The sequence below is a fragment of the Acartia tonsa genome, chromosome 2 (assembly GCF_053477335.1).
Source record: "Acartia tonsa isolate MP-2025a chromosome 2, ASM5347733v1, whole genome shotgun sequence".
Taxonomy (NCBI): domain Eukaryota; kingdom Metazoa; phylum Arthropoda; class Copepoda; order Calanoida; family Acartiidae; genus Acartia; species Acartia tonsa.
This window is the reverse complement of record NC_137261.1, coordinates 5,863,614-5,873,802: the sequence shown is the minus strand read 5'-3', so window position 1 is coordinate 5,873,802 and position 10,189 is coordinate 5,863,614. Positions and strand designations below refer to the sequence as shown.

Sequence of the window (10,189 nt, the reverse complement as noted above, 5' to 3'; positions counted from 1 at the left end):
GATTCTAAAAAAATGTAAACATAATACTAAATATTTAGATTAATTACAAATAAATAATATGTGTAAACAAGGACGATTAAGTCTATGAATAACGCAGCATCGAAGTTAACAATAACTTAAATGATATTTTATAAAAAGCGAAAATTAGATAATTAAGAAAATATAAACAGACTTAATTAAACTAGGTATATAAAAATCACGAAACTTGCAAAGAAGTACAAAAACATACAACCGCAATTATAGGCCAAAAAATTTTGAGTGATACCCAAAAGAAGATACAAGAATAAAACATAAGGAAAAATTATGTAACGTAATAATATAATTTACAAAAAGAATAAAAAATTCCTTTTTTTCTCATCTTTAAAAAGTTAAATAATAAAATATTAGAAAATAATAAAAGTAGAAAGTTTATCTTGTGAAAAACAATTTTAATATTGGTTGTGTGATATTGAGTTTTGATAGGACGGGGACACAAACACTTGACTACTAGGAGGGGGTACATGGAAGCAAGGTGGATTCTCAAACATGTAAGGCCTTGTAGAAGGACAGCTGCAAACATGGGATATTGTAACATGTATGTTTCTTATATCTTCTTGTTTGGTTCCTAAAATAATAAAACTAAAAAAAATTAACAATGATGCCTAGTCAATTTCCCCCTTTTAAGTTTAAGGACTAGTAACATAAAAAGTTAGTGTTAGAAAGATCTTCATTGGCTTGGTAAATTGTAATGAAAAAAATATATTTTAAGAGGAGCCAAAATAGATAATGTTAATCGAAAATTATTCTGATAAAAGGATGTTGGACAAATATTCTAATGTATAATAATGAAATCTAATTTTTGATAATCTGACCTGAGATAGGAATAGGGACGTATAAATATGCTGGAGGATTTTCATTCGTATTATTTGCTGCTGCTATATTTGTTGCAACTTCTCTTGGTGGGTCTGTTGAAGTATTTGCCTTTTGTGCTCGAAGTGCCTTGAACCTTTCAAGAATTTCACTTCTTTTAGAATTTGAATTTGATCTTGATTTATATTTTTCCAAAATTCTATGTTTAGATGAAGTTTGTTTGGTTTTTGCCTCTTGGTTAAAATCATCATTATCGACAACATTTTCTGACTCTTTCAATTTTATTAAAGCATTATCCTTTAAAACTTTTAAACTATCAAAATCATTATTCTTTGAAGCTTTTAAATTATCAAAATCATGACAATTTGTAGGTATTAAATTATCAAAATCATTATTTTCCATAGCTGTTAAATCTTCAAAAGTATCATCTTTTGCAACTCTCAAATTCTTAAAATCCCCATCCATTGCATCTATTAAATTATCAAAATCAACATTCTGTGCAAATGTCATTTTCTCAAACTCATCATTCGTTGCAGCTATCATATTACTAAAGTCATCATTCTTTACAGCTGACATATTCTCAGAATCATCATCATTTGCAGCTATCATATTCTCACAATCATCATTCTTTGCAGTCATTGAATTATCAAAATCATCATCCTTTGCAGATGTGGAATTTTCAAACGTATCATTATTATCCGAATCAATATTTTTAGTATATGTTGATTTTGAATTACCAAGAGCACCATTTTTCATTCTTTCAGTGTCTTTCTGAATATTTTGATCTTTGTGAACCCCAGTATCATGAATAATCTTTACATCGTTGACATTATTTCGTGATTTATAATGAGATTTCTCTTTTGAGCTTCTAGGACTAGCAATATATTGTGGAGTTATGATGTCCAACTCATTATCAGAAATAATGTTAGCGGCATCGTCATTGTCATCCTTGAAAAGGTTTTTCATTATTTTATCCACATCATCCTGAAAGATCTTTTCAATTTGAATATTGCCTTTAATTTTATTCTTTCTTTCGGGAGTAGAACTTCTAAAATTGCTATACTTTGTTGTTCTATCATTTTGATTATTATTTTTGTTTGAAACAGACTCTTCCCCACAATTCCTATTACTATAAATCTTTTCTTGCATGTCAGCTTCAGTATCATCATGAATCTTAAGGGATGGGACAATTGATGATTATTTATTTATGTATCTCCTCCCCTTAATTTAATAATTTTCAAGTTTAGACACAAAAATCTTGTCAAAAAATTTTCAAACCTACCCCTAAAACCTCCAATCATTTAAGTTACCTTAATTAATAAACTTCAATGTCCCCTACCTCCTGAGTAGTGTGATGTATATCTTGTTGCGAGTTTGTTTTGCCAACCTCATTATCATCAACGTTCTTGATATCAATGTCATGAATTGTAAAACTTAAGATTGCAGGATCATTATCGATATCACTTATGGAGTCAAAATCAACACCACCAATGTCAAAAGACGCCGATGTAGACTCCTCACTAAAATTGAGATGCATGTATTTGGACTTGTATTTGAAGCTAGGTTTGTCTTTTCTAAAATCTTCTTTGAGGCTATCTGGAGAACCAATGATAAATAAATAAAATTTTAGATGTTTTTGATAACAAGACTAACAACTAGGTATAAAGATATATGAAAGATATTAATTTAGATATAATTTAAGATAATGCTTTGAATTATTACTTCAACAAAATCATATGTAAATAAAATAATAACAACAGGAAATTCTTTTCCAGTTTGGCTTCAAAACCGAAAAATATCCTTTGATTAGAACCAGTTCTCAGCCAATCTGATAAATCATGTATATCATCGTATTACAGACCATTTTCCACGAAAATTAAAATATAAAAAAAGTGGCTTTTATCTTCTAATTTTTCATTTGATATACGCGAAAAGCTGTCTATAATACGATGCGTTAATAACTATTCCAGTTGTTCAGATTAGAAGAATATCAAACTAATATCAAACTTTTACACTGCAATCAAAAAATACCATTAAAAAGACATAGTTTGGATGCATAAGCAGCAGTAGGCTCATTAAAGATTTCACCACTTACTAGAACTAACTTTCTAAAAGTATCAAAATATTGTATTTACCAGTTCCTGATTCTTCAGCTTGATAGTTGCAGTTTGATCTAAATTCATTAAAGCTTTGATTCTCATTGTTCTCTGTTTGAACTATAATCTCATTTACAACTCCTGGATCATCATTTATACTTTCATCCTCTTTGCAATCAACTAATTCTTGTTCCAAAATTTTATGTTTCTTTGTCTCGGTTTGTTTCTTATCACTTTCTGCTTTAGTTTTCTGTAATATGTCCATTATACCTTCTTCACTGTGTTCTAGGTACCTTAAATTTAGTTTATTTTTTTTAGGGTAGATCACTGGATGGGGGAGGGTTGATGTGGTAGAGATCTCGTAATAAATAGACATAGGGCACTATAAATAACACCAAAAGGCAGCAATAATTTTTGCTTTCTATTTGAAAGTTAATTCTAAATAAACACGGCCGACAACAGCCATAAAAGCGAAGCTTTAAAGTTAGACAGTAAACGAATATTAACTTTGCTGAAATACTGATTAATAAGATAAATCCAGTGGTTATTAAAAGGTTTCGAAGCCATGCTGAAAAATTATTATCTATTACCTTAGTATGTTTGGATACGATAAACAAAGACTCTGCAACTCTCTGATAAAGTCCTAATGTTAAAATAATCAAAGTTTTTATTAAAATCCATGTTGATTAATTTTAAGTTAGGTGTCTTTCTAGTTTTATGTATATGAAATTTATAAATCTAAAATAATCCACGAAACCTAGAATCTTAAATCTAGAAAATATATTCGTTTTTTTTGTTAGCTAAATAAAAGGGCATACATTGAGAGAAAGATAGCAAAAGATTACAAAAGGACAGACAGACAATTTTCACAAATAATAAAGCTTTGCTAATAAAAGTTTTAAAAAAATACTTTTTTAAAGTAGAGAAATTCCAGCAGTGTAAATTCAGTTTTCTCGTTCATCTCCTTTGTTTTCTTGCAAATCTTTTCTCTTACCAAAAACTAAAATAGAAAATCAATCATGAAATCAATCAGATATTTTATTATTTCAATAAAATAAAACTCATAAAATATGCCAGACTTTTTTTAACACATAATGGTAATTCGCTGTACTTTTAGATCCAAGGTATTTTACATACTCTTTCTAATAATGTTGCACACCTAACCTGTCAACAGTAGATCAGTTAGTTATGATTTGGTATAAATGGAGGTTCATTTCTACGACCTCACCGAAAGGCTGATGTTCTACGTTTCGCTTATTAGGTATTTTATAGTTCAATAAAAGGTAGGGCTCGGCAGCCGCGCCACATTTAAAGCCGCTTGTGTGCAAAACAGTAAAATCAAAAACGATGGATTGTCTGTTTAGGAACAGGTTTAGATATCAAGCTGAATTATGACGATTTCAATGAAACTTACACACGACTGACGCGCGGCTGCCGAGCCCTGATAATAGATTACCAGATTCAAAGAATTTCCGGAATCAATGGATTCCAGGTACAGTGGTATGGCACAATTTTCATCCAGATCTTTAATCTGAAAAACAAAATAATGATCTTAAGAGATAAGACAATGGATATATTGATGTACATCCACAATTTTAATAAACTAAATTACCAGAACTATTGGTTGTAAAGTTTGAACACTACTAGTCTAGAACCAACCAATCGCAACTCAACAAAAGTACCCAAAGTTGTTTAAAACTTTGGGTAAATTAAAGTCCATGTCTATTCCTTCCCTGGATTTTATGACCATCGTTAAAACTTATTTACCTTAAGTTCAGCGCAGAAACCTTTTGTGTTCTTAGAAACAATATCCAATACTTGGTTATAGGCTTCGTCTTTTCTTCCAGTTTCGCCTATAAGAAATTATGGATAATAAATCAAATATGTGGCATTAATAGTTAATGAAGGGGGCAAGGACGTCCATGGGGGGGAAGGGGTAAAGTGGTGATTACCCCTCCCCCCCCCCCAAATAAAAAAGCTTAAATGACTTATCCCAAAACAGATTAAATGTATTACCATTCAGTTGGGACTTACAGGTTTTGCAATAAACAGATGGTTTTCTGGTGGGTGTTACTTAAGCTAATATCTGGGTGCTTGGAGTCTTGACTATTCCAGAATATTTTTAAAACTTTTTTTTTCAAATTTTTTAATTTAACTCAATAAAAAAGCAGGCATGTCCTGATTAATAAAACTAAAACAAAAACCTCAAATATAATAAACTTATATTAATAGTCAGATTAATAAATAAAAGCCATAGTAAGTAAAGTAAATTCGAGGAAAGAAATAAATAGAGTTTAATAGTATGTTGGTAAGAGAAATAAGTTACTTACTTAAACCAAAAAGTCTTGCTTTAAAAGCTTGCATCTTTAACTCAGCAAACGGTTTGTAGAGCAATCTTATATTTTCAACCTAAAAAATAATAATTGAAAATTTAGTTTGTCATAATAGTGTACTTAAAGCGTTATTAATTAAACTTTGGTCGATATTTTTCAAAGAATTTATTGTTGGAATGCAAAGCAAAAGTTGTTAATTCATTAATTCATGTTCTTTTGACTTAAAGAATACATTTGACGAAGAACAAAAGTAATGGGCCAAGAAAATAAATATATTATTACTTGGATCATACAGCAGATTTTTATGTTTTCTAATAAAAGAAACACGCAGCGGGCTAAAATAACGATTTCCCCTTTAAGCTCTTTAAGCTTTTACCCCATCCCTTCCCCTCCTACTGACGAACTGACTTTAATAAATAAGTTCCATGTTACTACCAAGCAAAATTGACGACAAATTTTCCCCGTTCATAATATCCATTTGAGCAAAGACTAATGTTTTTATTTAACAGCATTAATTTAACATTTTATTTTAATTACCGGTATTTCACATTTAGTACCATAATCACAGAAAAATACGAGTAAAGATCCATCTCGCCAATTAATATCCTGGATGATGCCACGGTTAAAACCTTTACACAAAAAAATAAATTAGCTTTATGAGAAACAAAACTGGTTAAAGTTGTAGGCTATCTTATCTTGTAGGCTCTTATCCCCCCTTACCTTTAAAAAAATCAAAATTAGGGGTAGTTGGTAGTTCTCGTTTGTTTATTTGTTTTTGTATATTTGGTACTAGGCACTAGCGCCGCAGGTATAGACCCCGACGGGTTAGAGCTTGGGAAAGGTTAGGGGAGCTTAGACAAAAAATACATATCCAACCTCTTATTTCAATTCATTTAAAAAGTGGGGAAGGGGGAGTAGTTATAGATGCTCAATAGACACTTAGTGTAAAAGTACATAATTTTTACATGCAAAGATCTTGTAATGTGTTTCCTTTTCTTGTTGTTTATATTAACTTTGAATTTTAGTATTCTAAAATATTTCTATTAAAATCATATAACTTTAAAAATACCATCGCCATATTTAGCCGCCACGGGTAAGCCAGGGTAAACCTAAAAATAATATTTATTCATTAAAGTTATTTTAGTGAACTTATATACCGTTTCAAGTTTTAACTTAATATATAAATCACTCCATTGCGATACAAAATTGCAGGGATCTAAGCGATAAGACAATGGCCGACAAATTGATGTACATCCGAAATGATGATAGACAAATCTACCCATTCTTTAGATAACCATTCGTGGTTTAAACATTTTGGCACTCGACTTAATGAACCAACCAATAAGATTTCAATAAAGTCCCCAAAGTTGTTAAGGCAACGAAAAAGAAAACGCTATTATAAAACTTTGGGGACTAGTATAATTAACAACCAAATGTCCCCTCCATTCCTGATAACATCGAGGTTCCAAATCAACTACAAATAAGAATTATTTCTCGGAAGTTATTTTATTTTGTCTAACCTTTGCTATGTTAACAATGCTGTCTGCAGCTGTTTTACTATTGTAGATTTCCTCCATTTTCTTATGCAATGATTCCAAAGCCTAGAAATATCATTTTAGATGATGAATGAAAGAAGAGAGGGGAAATGGTCTAATTAGGCGAGAAATGTTTTTTTCTGCAAGATACCAAAAGTTTGGTTCCAATAAATTTCAAAACGAAAATCAAATGCGGGGCGTTTCTGTGCCTGGCTAGTCGCTTTGAGGGAAACCACCTTATGTTTGTGATTATTAACTTCACCTGACTATATTCTTCTCCAATCCTTTGAAACCAAAATTGTGTTGATGTTTCAAGTTCTGTCACGTATATACACATTTTCTATAAAGAAATCTTTTTTTCAGTAAGGCTTCGCAACAGATTAATATCCGCTGGATTAGAACCGGTTCTCAGCCATACTGTAATGATGTATAGCATAGTATTACAGACACTTTTCCACGAATATTAAAATAATTATCAAAACAATACCCGCTTTGTTATCCCGGGCCATCGGTTAAAAGAATTGGTATTCAATTAAATTTTTCATTTTGATACCCGCAGAAAGCTGTCTATAATACGATGCGATAAATATATATATTTTCATAGTTTTATGCAATAGCTGCTCATATCTAAACGCGGTAGTTTGCTGCTAGATTCTTAATAGTTATAGTTATTTCTCGCATCGTATTATAAACGGCTTTCCGCGGATACAGAATGTACAATTATGAGATTAAAACTAGTTTTTTTAGCCTCGAGGTGCCGAAGGCACCGGCTAAAAATACTGGTTTTAATCTTATGATTGTACATTTTTATATTCGTAGAAAGCTGGATATAATACGATGCTAGACATAGTTTTTTCGTATGGATGAGAACCGGTTCCTATCCACCGGATTCGAATGAATACGAGAAAAATATTTAAAGAGCGACTCAGCTGCAAATTTGTTTAATGTAGCTACAGTTGCAGTTGAATATGAGGTATTTGACCGCGATCTTTTTGTGTAAACACAAAATAAATGGTTTCTGTCCTTTTCTACTCCTTTTTACAGAGCAAAGAAAATATAACAGTAACAGTAGCCCTATTCAAAAATGTTTTTCAGTGTTACTCCATTTTACAAAATTTCTTTCATTGTTTCATGTGATACTTAGTTAATAACTGTATTATAATTACCTTACCTTATTTAAGTCAACTATACTGGAATTTGGTATTTTTATAGCAAAAACCATTTTAGGATCTAGTAAAATTAATTTACAAATACAAACCTTTTTTTGTACAAATATCAATTTTGAACTAATCAATACTAAAATCAATATAATAAATAAAAAATAATAATTAACATAATTAAAATCGGATTCATCACAGAATTTCATAAGACAATACCAATATCACAATAAAATAATTTTTATCTAATAACACAAATCTTGGTTTAATAACATATGTAGATATTACATTTGATTATTCTTCGTTTTCTGCACTGATGGCTGAATCAGGAGACAAATTGACAGCAGATAAATTCTTGGCCACGTGTAATGGTGGTTGATTTAATTCAGCTGATAAACCTTGAATAATGATATTATTAGTAGGGTTTGGCCGGATATCGGATATTGAAACACTCAGAATACCGGATACCCGGTGATTTGCCGGATATCGAACAATGGCCAGATATCCGGGCGGAATGGGATATCCGGAATTATAAATTAGCCGGATATCTGGTATCGCCCAAATTATCAGTTTTATAAACCAATGTTTGCATCAAAAAATAAAAGCTACTTAAATTCTTAATTGATATTTTATCATTACCTGATCCAAAGTTACTGACAGCCAGTCTAACCAACTCTTCTTTCCTGGCTTTACTTTTTGCTCCTTGAATTCCATTCTGTTTTAGATAATGTAAAAGAGTTGCGGCATTCACGCGCACAAGGCCCTTCTCTCCTTCTTGTCTAAATTGGAAGATGTATTAGTAAGTATTCTGTCAATCATACGAAATTGATTACCTCGTTTGTGCAAGGCTTTTGTTCGCGACAATGTAACGTGATTTATAACAACAATAAAATAAAAAACTACCTAATGTCTCCTTTTCTTTCCAAAAATAAAACCCGGGATATTTAATGAAGTAACAAACAACACTTCCTATGTCTGGAAGACTTAACTGCCCAACTGTGCATGGTTTTGATTTGTGCCTTATTAAGGGCCAAAGCTCTTGTGATTAATTCTATTACTGACATAGGAGTAATAAGTACAATTTTTCAGACTCGAATCAGACAGCTTTCTAGCCAAAATTCTTAAATATTCTTTGAATTTACCTAATAATTGTACCAACATCCAAATTCTGAATATTTGGAGCCCTTTTCTTCTTGGCCGCTCCATCTCCAAGTTCACCTAGGTTAGTTCAATAAAATACCTCAGGCTTACTATTAGACTATGAAAGTGTCAGCATTAGGCTTTGGTGCAAAATAAGACAAATATTTTTTTACTTCAAATAATTACTAATATGAGAGTTACCTGTAGAAGATACAGACATACTTTCATTGCTCTTATACCCAGAATCAGCCTAAGAACAAGTTTACAATAACATACAATAATCCAATAATTTTAGAACTTCCATATAAGATACTCCATAAAGATGCTGTCATAAAATAAATTTTAAATAGGTATTTGAAAGAATTTTTGGAAAATTTATGAATTGAATAAGAAACTTGAGTCTTTAAAAGGGGACAGGTACTTTGGATGTTTCAGGGGGGGGGGGGGGGTAAGACATACCAGCCACCTTGTTTCTTATTATTCTATAAAAAAAATACCTTAGAAACAGTCTTTTTAACTGTTTTAGTTGATGATGGAATACTTTGTTTCCCAGCCGGTGTTGAAGGTGTAAAAGATGGCCTTGCAGATGATATAGATGGCCCAAAAGATGGTCTTGCAAGCGGAGTCAAGGGAACAGGTGGAATGATGCTGCCTGATGATACTGAGGATAATGGTGATGAGCCCAACAGAATATTTGAAACCCTTGGCACCTTGCTAATAAAACTTATATTACTAGTAGATATATCTGGTATCTGCAGCTGATTGGTAGAAGTTGAAGTGCAAGTTTGGGCATTGTTCTCATTTTGCTGCATGCTGGGTGTGCTTTGATTACTTGAGCAACTTCCAAAAGTGGGCCTTTGAATGTAAGCAGGGGTTTCCTTAGGTTTACTAGCAACAGTTTGAGAGTTTGCACTACATTACAAATTATCTTCAAAACAAAGCAAGAGCTTTCTCTCAATCATATTTTTTAAGCACAATTAATCAACCCCCTCCCCCTCACCTCTCCTATAAAAATTCTGCTTTCTGCTTTCTCATGTCAGAGAAATGAGACCTAATCCTAAATGATTTACCTAATTGTT

The 10,189-nt window shown here is 31.5% G+C and overlaps 3 protein-coding genes across 3 annotated transcripts in view; all 3 read right to left on the bottom strand.

Moving 5' to 3' along the window:
• Positions 1 to 10,189, bottom strand: part of LOC145334931 (uncharacterized) — a 60,153-nt gene that overhangs the window by 29,376 nt on the left and 20,588 nt on the right. The window lies entirely within an intron of this gene.
• LOC145334917 (uncharacterized) lies at positions 7 to 8,039 on the bottom strand. The gene is made up of 14 exons (XM_080180547.1): positions 7,985 to 8,039; positions 7,076 to 7,153; positions 6,799 to 6,879; positions 6,348 to 6,387; positions 5,816 to 5,907; positions 5,276 to 5,354; positions 4,713 to 4,798; positions 4,402 to 4,476; positions 3,856 to 3,945; positions 3,536 to 3,588; positions 2,985 to 3,238; positions 2,189 to 2,445; positions 852 to 2,022; positions 7 to 604 (listed from the first exon to the last, which is right to left on the bottom strand). Exons 1-14 carry the CDS (start codon positions 8,033 to 8,035, stop codon positions 429 to 431), a joined length of 2,583 nt encoding a protein of 860 aa, XP_080036673.1. The 5' UTR covers positions 8,036 to 8,039; the 3' UTR covers positions 7 to 428.
• On the bottom strand, positions 8,043 to 10,072 carry LOC145334941 (uncharacterized). The gene is made up of 5 exons (XM_080180583.1): positions 9,608 to 10,072; positions 9,312 to 9,360; positions 9,113 to 9,188; positions 8,610 to 8,749; positions 8,043 to 8,368 (listed from the first exon to the last, which is right to left on the bottom strand). The coding sequence occupies exons 1-5, from the start codon at positions 9,920 to 9,922 to the stop codon at positions 8,265 to 8,267; spliced, it is 684 nt and encodes a 227-aa protein (XP_080036709.1). The 5' UTR covers positions 9,923 to 10,072; the 3' UTR covers positions 8,043 to 8,264.

What these genes read in the sequence shown, in the direction of transcription:
- LOC145334917 (XM_080180547.1), bottom strand. Translation starts at nt 8,035, where the DNA reads ATGGTTTTTGCTATAAAAATACCAAATTCCAGTATAGTTGACTTAAAT. An exon ending in GTATAGTTGACTTAAATAAG is followed by an intron (nt 7,154 to 7,984) that starts GTAAGGTAATTA and finishes ATTTCTTTATAG; the next exon opens with AAAATGTGTATATACGTGAC. An exon ending in AATTTCTCTACTTTAAAAAA is followed by an intron (nt 3,589 to 3,855) that starts GTATTTTTTTAA and finishes TTTTAACATTAG; the next exon opens with GACTTTATCAGAGAGTTGCA.
- LOC145334941 (XM_080180583.1), bottom strand. Translation starts at nt 9,922, where the DNA reads ATGCAGCAAAATGAGAACAATGCCCAAACTTGCACTTCAACTTCTACC. An exon ending in TTAAAAAGACTGTTTCTAAG is followed by an intron (nt 9,361 to 9,607) that starts GTATTTTTTTTA and finishes ACTTGTTCTTAG; the next exon opens with GCTGATTCTGGGTATAAGAG. An exon ending in TATGTCTGTATCTTCTACAG is followed by an intron (nt 9,189 to 9,311) that starts GTAACTCTCATA and finishes GAACTAACCTAG; the next exon opens with GTGAACTTGGAGATGGAGCG.